This window comes from Ursus maritimus, unplaced genomic scaffold, assembly GCF_017311325.1.
Source record: "Ursus maritimus isolate PB19 unplaced genomic scaffold, ASM1731132v1 scaffold_25, whole genome shotgun sequence".
NCBI lineage: Eukaryota > Metazoa > Chordata > Mammalia > Carnivora > Ursidae > Ursus > Ursus maritimus.
This window is the reverse complement of record NW_024425008.1, coordinates 36,623,833-36,640,834: the sequence shown is the minus strand read 5'-3', so window position 1 is coordinate 36,640,834 and position 17,002 is coordinate 36,623,833. Positions and strand designations below refer to the sequence as shown.

Below are 17,002 nucleotides of genomic sequence, written 5' to 3'. Positions count from 1 at the left end.
TCTTTTTAAAGACTTAAAAAAAACTTAGGCCCAGGAAAGGGGTAGGGAGAGAAGTGGGATTAAAAAAAAAGAAAATAGTGGCTACCCTAGAGTTTGCAATGTACATTTATGACTAATCCAAGTACACTTTCAAATAACATTATACTTCTTCACTAGTAATGCAAATACCTTATGAGAGTTTTCCCCATCCCTCCCTTCTGTCCCTTTTAACATTGCTGCCAATCATTTCAGTTGTCCATGAGGTATAATCATTGAATGAATTTTTACTATTATTTTTCTAAAAAACTATTTGCTAGAACTAAGAAAAAATTTTTTTTAATTTATCTTCATTTCTGTAACACTCTTCCTTTTTTATGTAGATTTCAGTTTCTAACCCATATTATTTTCTTTGTCTCTGAAAAACTTCTTTTAACATTTCTTGCAAGGCAGGTCTACTGGCAAGAAATTTTTTCATTTTTATTTTTTCTTCACTTTTGAAGGACAATTTCACTGGGAACATTATTCCAGGTCAGTGTGTTCTCTTCCTTCAACACTTTAAACATTTCACTCTACCCTTTTCTTGCTTGCAAAATCTCTGAAGAGAAGTTCACTCTACTCTTTTCTTGATTGCAAGATCCTTCCTCCTCTATAGGTAATGTATTTCCACCCCACCCCTACCCAGCTTCTTTAGAATTTTTTCTCTTTGTCTTTGGTTCTCTGCAATGTGAATATGCTATGTCTGACTATAGATTTTTTTTTAGTATTTATCCCGCTAGGTATCCTCTGAGCTTCCTGGATTTGTGATTTGCTGTCTGTCATTAGTCTTGGAAAATTTTCGGTCATTAGCTCTTCAAACATTTCTTGTGCTTCTCTCTCTTCCCCTTCTGGTATTTCCATTAAATCTTCTGTAATTGTCTCACAGTTCTTGGATATTTTGTTCCATCTTTGTCGTTAATTTGTTTCCTTTGCATTTCAGTTTTGGGAGTTTGCACTGATATACTTTCAAGCTTTCGTTCTCTCACTTGTGCCCACCAAAAGCATTCTTTATTTCTGTTACATTGTTTTTCATTTCTAGCATTTTTTCATATTATTGCTCATATTATCCATCTGTTCTTGTATGTTGTTCACTTTGTCCGTTAGAACCCTTAGCACATTGATCATGGTTATTTTAAACTCCTGGTCTGATAATTCCAAAATCTCTGCCATATGAGTCTTATTCTCATGTTTGATTTAACTCTTCAGATTGTGTTTCTTGCCTGGTAGTATGTCTTGCAATTTTGTTGTTGTTGTTGTTGTTGTTGTTGAAAGCCAGACATGCTATATCAGGTCAAAGGAAGCTAGGTAGATAGAACTTCGCTATGAAGTTTTATGTTTATCTGGCTAAGAGTTAGGCTGTGTTATTGTTTGCTGTAACTGTGGTGTCTGAGGCTAAAATTGCCTCTAGTGTCCTTGTTTTTGTTTCTCTTGTTGTCTTTGGATGTCCCTAAGTGACTCTTTAAATAGGGTCTGAGGTTTGTAGTTCTTTTAGCTGCAATTCCCTACTATGACACAGAAGCCCTACTGATGTGGTAGTATGGTCAGGTGTGGGAGGAAGGAAAGCATTCTATACTCCTCTGATTAGCATTCAGTGTTCTAGTGAGCCTGAATCAAGTATTTCCCCTCTCCTATGTTGAAGGCTAGAGGGGGCGCTGGAGTTGGGTGTTTCCCCTCCCCAAGGTCACTTAGGCTCTGGCAAAAAAGTTTCCTTTGAGGGCAGATCTTGTTAAGAAGGACAGAGTGCTCTGGGAGTATTTTTTAAAGTTACTTTCCCCCTCCCCCATAAAGATTTCTCAGATCTTCACAATGAGAATTTATTAGGGTTCCTGAAGGTAAAACAGAAAAGTTGTGGGACCGCTCTAAGGCTGAGCCCCTGAGTTTTTAGCTCTCAAGCAGGTCTGCACAGAGCCTCCAGCAATTCCACAATTAGAATTTAAAGTATTCCTACTGATATTTGCTCCAACTGTCATGTTGGCTTCAGCTGCTGGCTTCCACTCCTGGTAAACTGTGATCTTCTGGTAAACTGCGATTCTCTCTATCCGTCTGTCTCTCCAGTTTTCAGGGCAGCAGTTTGCCCAGTGACCTCAATTCTCTGATGGGTCTAAGAAGAGTTGTTGGTTTTCAGCTTGTTCAGTTTTATTTTCTATTGTGAGAATGGGAGCTTCCAAGCTCTTTACATGTTGAACCAGAAACTGAAAATCCTTCAGCATTTCTCTGTAAAATTATGCTTAAAATCTCTATCATAATTAAAAAGTGCTAGTGGCAAAATTTCAGGCTATTCTTATTCTCTGTAAACTCAGACAAATATATGTATTTATTTTGTTTTGATCCTTGAAAGAAAAAACAAAAGATTTTTAATGTCTGTTGTCTTCTAAGCCCTTTCCTTCCAAATGATCTGCTTCTTTTGGTCTGTTATTGTTCTAATAACACAATAGGTCGAAGGTGGGGGAGGAACTAAGGGCACTAATAAGACAAGAATCACTAATTGACCACAAGTTCTTCCCATACAGTTTGATATAGTCTAAACTATCTGAATCTGATGTACTTCACTCCTTAAAAGCATCAATGCTCCATATTATTTAGTAGTAATCCAAATTCCAAGTTTTACCGTGCCTCCTCCTCAGTCACTGATGAACTTCCTGCTTCCTACTTAATATGGGTTAAGAGTCAAGTCATTTGCAAGTCATCTGTCAGTCTACATAGAAAGTTCTGCAGAGTATTTTGGATTCAAATCTGGACATTTACAAAAATTAGAAAGTGAATAAATAAGACTGTTCATTAAGGATTATTTAAATTATAACAACCTAAATACATTAATTAATAGGTGTTATAAAGAAGACGATTTAAAATTTTATCCCACAGAAAACTTTGCTTTTTCTTTTTTTTTTTTTTTCAAATTCTGTTACTTAACAGGATTGACTGGATTATGAAATATTATTTGGCTTATTTGTAATTATGTGAAAAAAAATTGGTTGACTATTACTGCTTTCCATGCTCATATATGTATGTGCGTATAAACATATATACATACATATTTTTTCACACATACATAAAATAGCTATTTCACACGTTTTGGGTGCAATTTTAATGAATGTTTAAAAATATCTTTCGCTGATTGAATTATCCTTCTGTTTTAAACTTTTGAAATGCTCACATTTTTTTTCATTGATTTAGATTTGCTATTACAAAATGCTCTTGGGGTGCCTGGATGGCTCAGTTGGTTAAGCGTATGCCTTTGGCTCAGGTCATGATCCTAGGGTCCTGGGATGGAGCCCTGCACTGAGCTCCCCACCGAGCAGGGATCCTGCTTCTCCCTCTACCTACTGCTCCCCCTGTTTGTGGTCTCTCTCTTGCTCTCTCTCTCTCTCTGGCAAATAAATAAATAAATAAATAAAGTCTTTTTTTTTTAAAAAAGAGTTTTTTTTTTTAATGTAACGAACATTATACACTTTGGCTATAATCACTGGCTAAAGAAATTACTTACAAGTACAATGAGAAAGGAACTGATTGAACATCTCTGCCATCAGGTTTACACACAAGAATGGGAACCCCAGGGGGGCCTGGGTGGCTCAGTCATTAAGTGTCTGCCTTCTGCTCAGGGCCTGATCCTGGGATCGAGCCCTGCATCAGGCTCCCTGAGGGAGCCTGCTTCTTCCTCTCCCACTCCCCCCTGCTTGTGTTCCCTCTCTCTCTGGCTGTCTCTCTCTCTGTCAAATAAATAAATAAAATCTTAAGAAAAGAAAAGAAAAGAAAAGAAAAGAGAAGAAAAGAGAAGAAAAGAAAAGAAAAGAACAGAAAAGAAAAGAAAAGAAAAAAGAAAAGAAACCCATGGGCAGTTCCCAAGTTGAAAATAGAGAATATACGTGGACCTATATTAACATAGTAGGCATTCTTGGATAGTTATAACTAGCTGAACTGTGACAGCAGCTCAAATAATTATTACTAGCAGAGGCACAAATTTGGGGGTAATAATAAGAGGAATAATGGGAAAAAACCCCACCAACAATACTAATGCTAACACTTACTGACTGCTTATTATGGCCAGGAATTGTTCTAAGTGCTTCACAATGTATTATTTCACTGAATTATGCCATAATTCTGTGACATAGACATAAGTGAGTAAACTGAGGCACTGAGAGATTAAATAACTTGTTAGTAAGTGTCAGTCTGTATTTAAACTCACTCTTGACTGGCATCACTATGTTTAACATTGAGTTTTCAGAATGTTAACTTAAATGGTTTGTATTTTACCAAGTTATCCATTTCACAATTAAAAACAAAACATGAGTAAATATTTTTGGTCCTTTCCTCTTTTCAGGCATTTCCAATGGTATTTTTAAAGAAAACATATCATTCAGCAACGTAAATCTAAAAACAAAAACAAAACAAAAACTAACATTAAGATCAGTCTTTATATCTTTATGGGTCTATTGATCAGTTAAAATGAGGTGAAGCAGTTGTTAACAGTTTAGTGCTATGTTATATAGACCTTTGTTTTTACACATCAATATAACTGAATCCACTACAGATATCCACAATAATATACAACTCAAAGCTGGATTGCAACAATATATAACTAATAAGGCAAATGTGAGAAGTAAAATAATCCAATGTCCAGCGGAGATAAAAGTGCAATTATTCTTTGTTGAACTCAAAACACATTCTTTTTTCGCTTAAAAGACTGACAGGCTTGAAATATATACTTTTAAATCCAAAAAATGATTAAGTTTTATTCAGTAGATTGCGAAGTCAGGTTGGCAAGCAGACAATACTGGCCGCCACCATATCGGGTTAACTCTGGTTCGGCCGTCTCCTCCCTGCCCAAGTCTGGGTGGTGGGTTTGGAGAATCTTTCCTCTTTTCAGTCTACACAGTGAATTAAAGGTGATGAGTCTCAAACTAAGGATCGTCTTCCCTTTTTCCCAGTCTAAGATTATTTTTGGCTCTTGTACAAACAACAAGAAAGTAAAATGAAAGTCTACCTAAAGCCATTTTCCTCCTCTTTCCTTGAAATTTTGGTTTATGCTCCTTTATTAAAGCCACTCACACCTATTTGTAAATGCTAAAGTAATTTCAGATTTTAAGATTTCCCTGCTACCTTTACGTCCCTTGAGAAGTTTACAGCATGAGGAGTTTGTTTGCTTTATAATTTTATTTGCATTTATTCAGTAATCAAACGTCATCACAGAAAAACTTGGTGGACAAGGAGAGTACCCATGTGTTCTACGGCAGAGTGCGGTCGGTGACATGGCCCGTGGTTGGATAACCTGTTTTTCCATTGTAACACATCTAAGCAACGGATCGAAAGGGTTTTCTGCCACGACGCGAAAAGTCTGTTTCGTTGAACTGGAACTCAACGGAACTGGCGGCAACCCTGCACAACACAGCCATAGAAGAGAAAGAGAGCGGGAGACTTGCTGCACCGGGAGCAGGAAATGTGATGCAGGCTTGAGACCCAAAACCCGAAATCCCTTCTCAGCAGCGCCTCCCAAAGCCAGCCGCTGCTTTCCCTAGGAGAAGGCAGAGAGTCCCCAGACCCAGGTTGGCCGCACCCCACCTCCTTTCTCTTTCCTCCACAGCTGCACACAGACGAGCACGTGAGCGCGGCAGCGCGTCCCAGCTGTGCCTCAGCTGACCGCCTCCTGATTGGCTGAGACAGACGTGGGCTGGGGTGGGACTGGCCGCCTGCGTCCCTCGCCATTGGCTCTCAGGGAACCCGCCTCCCCCTCAGGTGAGGCGGGCTTGCGTGAGCGCGAGCCGGGATACGCGGGCGGGCGCGCCCCCGACACTCTCCTCTCCCCCCGCCCATCCCCTGCGCGTCGCCGAGCGCGCCTCCGCCCTTGCCCGCCCCCTGCCGCTGCCTCAGCTCCTCAGTGCACAGAACCACCTCGTCTGAGGAGACGGGAAGATCGGCCTCGCCGCTGCTTCGGTCAGTGCGTTGGGCCGGGCCTTGACAAGCAGCCCGAGGGGAGGCTCTTCGGAGCTGGACCTGAACCCTTGCGATTGCCGCCTGCTCCTCCTCCCTGCGTTTTACGAGGGGTTTCGCGCCTTGCACCTCCCACCTCTGGACGTGCTTCCACTTCTCTCCTCGCTTGTGGAGGGAGCCAGCGATTAGGCCGGAGCGAGCCTGGGGGCGGCCGGCCGTGAAGGCTTCAAGGGGACCGATTCGCCATGGAGGGCGCCGGCGGCGCGAACGACAAGAAAAAGTAAGCCCATTTCCTCTGCCAGCCGCGTTCTCCGCCGGTGCCCCCGCCCGCCACCACTGGCTCGCGGGCCGGCCTCAGCGTTCCGGAGTGGGGGGGGGGGCACCTTTTTGTTTCTGCCTCTTCTCTTCTCCCCTCTCCCCCAGCCTCGCCGGCCGGGCTCCCCCGTTGCCCACGTCGCCATCTTGTCGTGGGGGGTGGGAGACGCATCGAAAGTGCTTTCAGGGACTGGGGGCTGAGCCCTGCTAGCCCTGCTAGCCCTCGCCTCCCTGCCGCCTGGGCCTCACACCGCCCTCCAGCCCGCCTTGAAAACCCGGCCTGCCCTCTACCCCCATCCGGGTGGACTTCCCCTAGCCCGAAAACCCCGGGAAGAGAAACGAGCCGTAGCTCGGTCGCCGCCGTTTGCACCCTAGCTTCCGCTCCTTCCCGCCCCCATTCTCTCCGGTTTCATTGAAAACTCGGCCCGGGGCGGACCCTGCACGCTGGTCCTGGCTTCCCAGTGGGCTCGGGGCCCTGGGTTTCCGACCGAGGGGCTCGCGTGGTCGGATACGATCTGGCTGTGCGGTTGTCTAGCCGCGGCGGGGGTCTTTGCCTTTGTGCATTAGGGATTTGTAGCGGTGGCCTGAAGATGCTAACTTTAGTTTGCACGTGCAGGTTTTGTTTTGTTTTGTTTTGTTTTAATCGCCTTGAAAAACTTGTCCAGACTGAGAGAGTAACGGGAATTTGGGAAAATCGTAACATTTTAAAGAGAACATCAGAATTGGATACTTGTGTTTATATCAGCTGTCAAGAGAGCCCAGACGTTATAAATTAATATGTGCCTCATTCATTCTTAAAAGTATCTTAGTGAAAATGTAGCGGCTGGCTGAAATTAGGCAAACAATATTAGTGAAATTGAAAAAAAAAGTATGTGATCGCAGCAAATGAAATGTATCATTAACATTTTTAGAACTGTCTTAATGAAATTGAAATATATTAAAAGAAAACCTTCTATATATATCCGACGTAAGTAATCTTATGTTAGAACTTAATGCAAGTTTTTAAAACACTTTAAAATTTGTGTCTAGGTAGTACATTATAGGATTAAGAATTTTAAGTGAAACCAGTGGGATTAAGAGTGATTCCACCACCACCACCCCCCCCTGCACAATTTGGTACAGTTTTGGTATTTTAACCTTTGTGGAAATCATTTTAAGGAATTGGAGATTTGTAGTAAGAGTTGTGGGTAGTAGACTGGCTTTACTCCTGAAAGTCCTTCCACTCTTCTGAAAGAGATTAGCTTCCCTAATCAGTATCAGCAGAAGATAAACTTGTTTGTGTTGTTGCTATTTTGTAGATACCATTTTGGTCCTTATTTAGTGGAATGATAAATTCTCAGTTTGTGTACACCAGAGAAAGCTCTTCTAAAATTCAAAAAGTGAGTAAACAGGTCTAGACTTAATTCCAAGAGTTGAAAGGAATTAATTGCAATTAATTTTTTAGAAGTGATTACAGTGCTTTTGATGAAATGATGAGGCTGCTAGATTATAAACGTAAAGCAGATTACCTCCGTGTAGTGCCAGTTTTCAGTCCTTATATGCTGAATCATACTTAATATTGTGCATCAAGTTATGCAGTCCCTTTTTATATGCAATATTGTACTCATTTTTCCTTTGCAGTTCATCAGTTGGGATAACAGAAGCAGCTTTAATATAAATGAAATAATTAGTTGCTGTGCATCACTCCCAATTTTAAACTAGTTCTTAGGTTTTGCTTAGTCCCATCTGTTATTTTCAAAATATTCCCATTTGAAAATTCAGCAAACTTGGATCAGATTGGCTCATATTTCTTAATATAGAGGTTCTTATAACTGGAAAGTTAAACACTTAATAAGTGGCTACTCAACAACTTTTAGATGCTATTTGTTAAAAATGTCCGGTTTTTATAATTTTCTCACTAATAATATGAAAACTTTTTGAAAAGGTAACTGAGAGATTACGGGGCAAGGTATTTTCTACTTATAGTTTTTCTGTTTTAAATGTGCTCTAGAGCCCAGGTTGGGGGGACAAATTTGTCGTCTTTAAAGGTCTAAGAAAATAAAAAACTGAAGCATTGGAAGAAATTAGAACAGAGGATGGGTATGGTTGTAATGGGTTTAACAGGGAATTTCATGTTGATTCCTTAGCAGTAGGTAGGGGCTGGACTTAATAGCACATTAATATAGATTTTTAGATTTCAAAGGAAGGTTAAGAGGTTCGTTGTTCTCTTTCAGGTTTCAGGCCAGACTCCAGTATCCAAAACCAGTTATTGGATCATTAAAGTAAAATTTCTGAGAATGGACATTTCTTAACATCTTTAACTTTTGGTCATTAAAAGTCAAGAAGCTCTCTCATTTATTAGTAAGCTTTTTTCTTGTTATAATTTTGCTTCGATTTTCTTCTTTTTTGAAGAAGAACATGCCTGGTAGTTGAGAGCATAGGATCTGGACCCAGACACTTCTTAGTTAAAACTAAGAGTCCAGTTTTTTTTACTTGTTAGCTTTGTGAGCTTGGGCAAGTTACTGAATGCTTCTGAGCCGATTTCTTCCTTTTGAAATGATGATGATATTAGCAACCATCTCCGAGGTTATTGTGAATATTAAATGAGGTAATGTTCACTGTCTGGTTTAGGAATCTTGGTAACACTATAATTGAAAATAGTCGTTACCTATTCAAGTTCTAGTTTGAACTTCCACAGCACTTAAAAAAAATTCTTTTTTTGCAAGTGTTTCCAAATATTTCTTGTGTTAGTTCTTCTCCCCACCTTTGTGCATGTTTTCTAAATCTCCTAAAAATGAAAAGACTAACACTGGATTCAGATTTAAAGCGGGGTGGGGGTTCTTTTCCAGCTAAAACAGCACACCCCTGGGTTATGTTGGCATCTAGCATCAATTATTCTTCTTGAGCATCTGCTCTCTGCCTACTCTAGGCCCCCTTCTTCACAATTTCTTATGCCCCTGTTTCCTCCCCAAATAGGCCGCTTGAATTTACTCTGGATTTCGGAGATTGGAGTGATAAACACATACACTACTCTTAAAGTTCATTTCAGCAAGGTATGTGCAAAGCACTGCAGTCTTAGGAGTGGCAGTAACTTAAAACGTTTTTTGTCTTGACACCACAATTTAGAGTAGACAATTTTATAAATACTTATCTTTGCTAAACCTGATGAGTTAATAAAATACTCCCAGTAAAGTATGTGAATCTACATGATAGAAAAACTATCCTTTGCTTTTGAATTCTCAAATTCAAATAAGACTATCGGCTTCTGTCTCAAGGCAAGGCTTCACACTGTATGCTGGTCTGATTTTTGAGGCTTGGTTTGTATGAAATCTATGTTCGTGCATTCTTTTCCTTGTGCTGTGATAGTTCATTCCTGTGGTCCACTACAAAGCATTTTGTGCAGTTTGGGGAATGTCCAATCTTTCTACCTGCTGATTTCCATTATCTTTGTGTGGGCACAAAGTTAAGATTTTGTGGTTATATTCTATTATTCTATGTTAAGAATGGTCTGTAGGAGGCTGAGGGAGATTAGTCTCTACTGATGTTTTCTGAAGAACTCATAACAGTTGATTATGTTTGGTGGTGAAAAAAAAAACTGTTACCGTATGTGGATGTTAAAGATTTGGTTAGATTACTGTGTTTGTTCATAGATGTGTCTTCTTAAAATATAATTTTTAAAATTTAGATACTTCCTAAAAGACAATATTCTTACCTAAGATTGTTAACATAAGTGTTTCTAAAGTAGGAGAAAATAATATAAATGTGTTGTTGGATTCATTTTCTGTTAAGAAATTGATTTTAATTCATAAGAACATTCTTTTTTTATCTTGTATCTTTCTTTCTTTCTCTTTCATTTCTTTTCTTTTCTTATCTTTTCTTTCTTTCCTCAAATGATGGAACTAATTATCCAGTTGGTGGATTTTAGGCAGCCTTCTGCTACTTGTAGTGTATGTGTTATGTATGTTTTCTGCTTAACTACAGAGCTAGAAAAAAAAAATTGAAGCTAAGAGAAGTCAGTCATGTTGCTCTGTATTTTTGGTAAGAGTTTGGCAAGAATTTTTGAAGTAACTAGATCTTGGAATTTTAAAAATAATTCTATCTCTATTTCTTGGAGCATCAAGAATTAACTATTTTGGATACACCTGGATGGGTCAGTCGATTAAGCATCTGACTCTTGATTTCGGCTCAGGTCATGAACTTGGGGTCCTGAGATCCAGCCCATCACCTCCACTGGTCGGGAATCTACTTGAGATTCTCTCCCTCTTCCTCCGCTTCTCCCCGTCTCTCTCTCTCTAAAATAAATAAAATATTTTAAAAAAGAGAATTAACTATTTTGTATGTGTATTGAGTTTTATATTAAAATTCATGTTTTTTGCAATAAAAACCATCAAACCCGTATCATTTGCCAGACATGACCCTTTCAGAAAAATGTAAAACATGAAATCTGAATTTATAAAAAGAAAATTTAAGTGATTTCCTCACGACTTGTTTTTCCATAGCTTTTGAAGTGATTGTGGGGTTTTTTTTTAAATTGTGGTTAAAAAAAACCCATATAATGTAAAAATTCCCATCTTAAACATTTCTAGGTGTACAGTTCAAGAGTGTTAAGTATATTCATATTGTGTAACCAGAATTTTTTTACCTTGTAAAACTTAAACTATAACCATTAAACAAGTCTCCCAGTTTCCCCCTCCCAGTTCCTGACAACCATCATTCTACTCTGTTTCTATGAATTTGACTACTAAGTATCTTATATATGTGGAATCGTGTTTCTGTCTTTTTGTGACTGGTTTATTTCACTTAGCATAATGTCCTCAAGATTCATCCATGTTGTAGGCATCTGTGAAAATTTCCTTCTTTTTTTACGGATAATATATACCACATTTTGTTCATCCATTCATCTTTCGGTGGACACTTAGGTTGCTTCCACTTGTTGGATATTATGAGTGCTGCTGCTATGAACACGGGTGTACAAATATCTCTTTTAAGATCTTGTTTTCAGTTCTTTTGGATATATCCCCAGAAGTATGTTGCTGGATCATATGGTAACTCTATTTTTGATTTTTCTGAGGAACTGCCATACTGTTTTACATAGTGGCTGCACCGTTTTACATTTCCACCAGTAGTGCACAGGGGTTCCTATTACTCCGTATCCTCCCCAACATTTGTTATTTTCTGTTTTTATGATAATGGACATGTTGAGGAGGTTGTGTTTTTAAGGGTTTGTTTGTGTGTAATAACCAACTTAAAAAGTTAACAACAGAGAATAGTTGCCAGGGAAGCTTTAACAGAAGTGAAGCTTCTCTAAAATGAGAATTAAGTTTTTCTAGGGACTTAGAAAGATTTGATCTGCCAGTACGTTTTCAGAAAAATACTTGATTAAAATGGTCTATCACTGTTTTGTTGTTGAAAATCCCACTTAATTGGTAACTTATTTTAAAAGGTTTTTAGAAATAATTGAAATGACTTATTTTCATAAGAAAATGGTCTCCAACATGTTACTTTTTAGTTCTGGTGACTTCAACTGTCATTTATGAGTGTTTCTTCATTTTGAAATTTTATTTGGTTATAATATTAAACATAAAGATGATTTCAAAGTGTAATTTTCAAAGTTTCTTGTTTTGCAAATGGGACAAAAATCTAGTGATGGAACATAACTGTGATTCTTCACCTACTTGTTTTGAAAGTCACAATATATTTAGGCAAATTAAGTGTTTGCTAATTAATATTGCAGTTTTCACTCATTAGTGACCATTTCCTGTAATGCTTTTTTCCTAATAGTTTGTGAGAATGTTTTTCCACTTGAAAAATAATATGGTAAAACTAAACATAAGGTTTAAAGGCAGAAGGTTTTAAGTCTTTAAGAGTTGGGATGTATTTCTATTCTTATAGATCTTACAAATTAAGATGCTAACCAAATTTCTCTAAAGTGACCCTCTCCCCTTTTTTCAGTTATAAAATTGAAACATATTTCAATGGGCAACATCGCAAATAGACTGAATTTGAAACTTATGATGTGAAAGAGAATGCTTGCACACAGTGAGTTCTTAATAAGTATTTGAATGAACAAATGAAACAAAAAATGAACAAAGAGAAAGAAGATTTTAAAGTTTTTAAAAGGTTTTTTTGGAAGTCATTATTTTCGTCTTTTATGTCCTGTTTTTCATAGGAATTTTTCTTATGCTTGGAAATGCCTTGGGCTACTTTAGAACTTTCTTGAATCTTGAATTTTATTTTTTTTGTCATTTCAAAAATATTTATAGTATCTATTAGAACCAAGCTAGAAAAATATTTTGTTAATAAATACAGCTATGTCACATGCACTTTGCCTTGAAAGTAACCAGTGCCCTGTTTTAAGGTATGTGAAAAGTTAGTGCCTGCCAATTCTATATATGTAGAGCACTGAGTTAAAAAAAAAAGTTTACTAGAAGAGTCATATATGTATGGCTGCCGAAAATCAGCTAGGTAAATGTATGGAAAGTATCTTTACCTTGTTTTATCTTTAGCAAATGTTTCTTAAGTCTGCTCTAAACTGCAGGAAAGTTTGAACCAGTTTACATTCTCCAGCAGTGTTGGAGAGGGCCACTTTCTTGTACTTGGTCATCCTTAAAATTTTTAATATGAAATACTTGGAGTTTGTAAGTGTATTGGGATTCTTTTTATTGCAGTGATGAAACACAACTCAAGCTAGTTTAAGGGGAAAAGGTAGTTATTGGCTTACACAATCTAGTTTTGGTTGGAAGAACAGTTAAATCCAGAGTCTCAAGTGGTGTCCTCATAGTGTAATTCTTTTTTTTTTTTTTTAAGATTTTATTTATTTATTCGACAGAGATAGAGACAGCCAGCGAGAGAGGGAACACAAGCAGGGGGAGTGGGAGAGGAAGAAGCAGGCTCATAGCAGAGGAGTCTGATGTGGGGCTCGATCCCACAACTCCGGGATCACGCCCTGAGCCGAAGGCAGACGCTTAACCGCTGTGCCACCCAGGCGCCCCCTCATAGTGTAATTCTTGACTTTCTCTTGAATATGACTTTGTTTATATGCCTTTGTTCTACTTGAATGTTGGCCTCATTCTGCCACTGACAGGGTATCTGTATGGTATGCAAGATGGCGCCTAGCATTCACATGCCTACATTCATACAGTTTGTATTTAAAAAAAAAAAAAAATGAAACTCCCTCTCATTTCTAGTATCCATATATCAGTCTCCTGGATGAATGCCAGTTTGCCTTGCTTGGACTACTCATTTTTAACCATGTCAGTGGGGTTCCCTGATTACATGAGTCAAATGTCTTATTGTAAAATATTTGATTGTCCTGATGTAGATTATTAATTATCTCCTTATCTAGACTCTGATCATTGCTGCTGTTGTAATGAATGGGTTATAGGTATTTGTTGAAAATCATCTAAATTCAGATTCTACAGTTTTTTACCAGTCATAATTGTTCTGCGACTATACTTGCTGTGCCTTTTGGAAAGCTTAGAGTCTCTTCTACTATGGATTAGGGTTTTCATTTCATTTCCTTAAGAAAGAGATAGTAATGACTAATGGCTAAGAACTTGGGCTCTAGAGGTTGGCTGCTTTCTTTGCCACTTACTAGCTATGTCATCTTGTACAAGTTGCTTTATCTCTCTAGGTCATACTTTCCTCAACTATAAATTAGGATGATAAGAATATTTACCTTATAGGATTGTTGTGAGGCTAGAAGAGATATTAACCCATGTGAAACACTCAGAAGAGTTCTTGGCACAAAGAAAGGACTTATAATAAACTAGAAACTATCGTTAGATTCATTTTTATAATTGTTTTTTTTCAGAAGAGTTTCACTCTCTTGAAGTCTCATATTATTGAGAATCATTCTAGCCTTCTTTGGGACAATCTGACAAAGGATGATGTCCTTTGGGCCACAACATCAGTGAACCTATATAATAGCGGTAGAATATTAGTGATGTTTTTCCTCTATTTTGGGTTTTTTTTTCCCCCAATGAATGTCAGGCCTTTGCAAATTAAATGAAGATACTTGCTGGGTTTTTTTTTTTTATAGACATGCTATTTTAAAATATCATTTTTCAATTTCCATAGTGATAATGATAAAGGAGAAAAATTCTGAAGGCTCTTTATTTGGCTATTGGAGATGGCAAATTAAGAAAGCCTACTTTTCCATGCTCTTTTGGTGTCAGGAATTCATTAAATGTCTTTTAACCTGTTTGCAGAGGAGAGTTGGAAACTTCTTGGAAAATCCTTGCCTTTGCAGATAACATAGCTAAATGTTTAAATGGATTATATGTCAAACCAGTAATCGAAGTCTTCATCGTGAATGGAGGAAGGGGTATTTTTCTTGGGTAACATGAACAAATGGATTTATTTTGATGGTTCAAAAACTTGTTTCAACCCAAGACCATTACTCTAGCACCTAACCACTATGGCCTGTAACAGGTTATTGTATATTCATTTATTTAGATATTTGTGCATCTAATTTGTCAAGCAGAGCATTGAATTGTGATGGCTCAGGCCACAGTTGAGTGTTTAGTTTTTGTTGTTAATTGATAACATTCATTATGTATTACATCTTTCATTTTTTAGTGATTTCAAGTTTGAGATTCTTGAAAAATAAAGACTTTAGGATTTAAGTTTTGTTATTAACATCAGTTACCACAGTGGCATCCTCTAAATTGTGTTTACTAAGTTAGCCAGTCTGCTTTGAGAATTTTCTTAGACACACACAAAAACACTCTCACAAAATAGTCTATTCATAATTTTTGGCAGCTTGAAATGTTAGAAAGTTTTTTGTTCTCGTATTGCTTAACACTCTCTAATGTTTAGATCTCTTTTGGATCAAAATAATCCCTGTGAACCTTTAAGATGTACCTACTAACCTCATTCTGAGTGTGCACATAAAAAAAATATAACTGTTCCCTTTAGTGATCAATTTGGTACCAATTTGATCCTAAACAAATGTAACCTCAAACACAGAAGGCTTGTAGCAAGAATATAGACCTATGTAGGGATCATTTAGATGATCCAGAATATGCTTTTTTTTTCTTACATTGCCATCAGAATGAGAACATGGTTTAAAAATTCTTAAAGTTTACCTTCAACACTGCTTTTTTTTTTTTTCCTAAAAATTTTATTTATTTGACAGAGATACAGTGAGAGAGGGAACATAAGCAGGCAGAGCGGGAGAGGGAGAACCAGGCTTCCCACTGAGTAGGGAGCCCGATGCGGGGCTCCATCCCAGGACCCTGGGATCATGACCTGAGCTGAAGGCAGACACTTAACGACTGAGCCACCCAGGCGCCCCTCTACACTGCTTTAATTCTGAGCAAAACCCTTGCTATCTTTTAACTCCCATGTATTACTCTCTGCAGTTGAGCAAATCACCTAATTTGCCTTCCATACAACATCCTTTTCAAATACGTGAAGGTAGTTATTTCAGTTCCTAAGTAAAAACATCCCTAAATTTCTTTATAGTGTTTTGATTTAAAAATTATTGAGCATTTGGTTTGTGGAAAGGGATAGGCTATATGGGGGCTTTAGTCTCAGGTGGAATCTGAGACCTGCCACTTATTCATAGTGTTACTCATTCCCTTTTTATATACAAGGAAATAGGGAGCAGAAGGTTAGTTGGGAAAATTTATTGGCTAACATTGGATAGGTTGGATTAGTATAGGTGAAGGACCAAGACATTTGCTTAGGAGAACTTCTCATTTGTCATTGTTTACAGATTCTCCATTATGGTCAGGGTTTAGAACTAAATAGGAAAAATCTTCAGCTGTGTGATATCTGTGTGTATACTTTTATTCTAATACATGTGAATTTTTTCTATTGTTTAAGTACTTATTAGAACTTACATATCTTCTGTTATATGTAAGCAAATAATTAAGGACATGTTCTTCTGAATACACACATCCACACACGTAGTGTCACTGATCTTCTTTAAGTTCCAGTTTCAGTTCTGTTACTATCAGAAAGCATAAAATAAGGAAAACAAAAGTATTTACAAGCTGAGAGGGCAAAGGGAGAAGAGTGATAGAGTAGGTGGTGTGGGGAAAGCCACTAACGCATAGCTGTTATTCGTGGACAGTTATTTTCAACCCCTTTTATGTTTGTGGCAATCATAAAGAGATTTAAAGTGATTTTTAAAAATTGTTTCAAAGACTTGAAAAAAATCATTCTACAGTTATTACATTTTTCATTTGGTCATCTTTGAAGCCTGATTATGCTCTTCTGTTTTATTAAGCACAGACTTCATTACTTGCTTGTCATTGAGTTGTACCTCTAGCTTCTTTTTTTTTTTTTGTACCTCTAGCTTCTTATTCCCAGAAGTTGTTCTATACAGTATCACCCAAACCACTCAGTGCAGTATTCTGCCGGATAAACATAGTTGTCACAGTATGTATATGTAGTTGCAGTTAAAAATAAATTTTTCTTATTTTTCAGAATTTGCTGGCTAGCTTGTTTAATCTCTGTTATAAGACCTGCTAATGGTTCTCAAACTTTTGTGGCTTAAGAATCACCTGGCTGTTTAGTTAATATAAGGATTTCCAGGTACCCACCCCCAGAGATTCTGATTTGGTAATTTGGGGATGAGACTGAGGAATTTGTAAACTTACCATTTCTTGGCCTTTTGGCTAAGGTCAAGTGTAGGAATTTGTAAACTTTACAAGCACCCATAGGTGAAGTACAAACCTTAAATAGCTAAGGGTGCTAATCAGAATCATCTGGGAGATTGTTTTTTAAAGGGACATGCCAAGTCTACCATTTGAATTTC

The 17,002-nt window shown here is 37.8% G+C and overlaps 1 protein-coding gene and 1 long non-coding RNA gene across 2 annotated transcripts in view; one reads left to right on the top strand and one right to left on the bottom strand.

Moving 5' to 3' along the window:
• The window catches only part of LOC121105229, a 65,088-nt gene that overhangs the window by 6,890 nt on the left and 41,196 nt on the right, over positions 1-17,002 (bottom strand). The window lies entirely within an intron of this gene.
• The window catches only part of HIF1A (hypoxia inducible factor 1 subunit alpha), a 41,346-nt gene continuing 30,202 nt past the window's right edge, over positions 5,859-17,002 (top strand). The window contains exon 1 of the mRNA XM_008701176.2: positions 5,859-6,220. Within this exon, the coding sequence (XP_008699398.1) occupies positions 6,186-6,220 (35 nt within the window). The 5' untranslated portion in view covers positions 5,859-6,185. The remainder of the gene's footprint in view (positions 6,221-17,002) is intronic.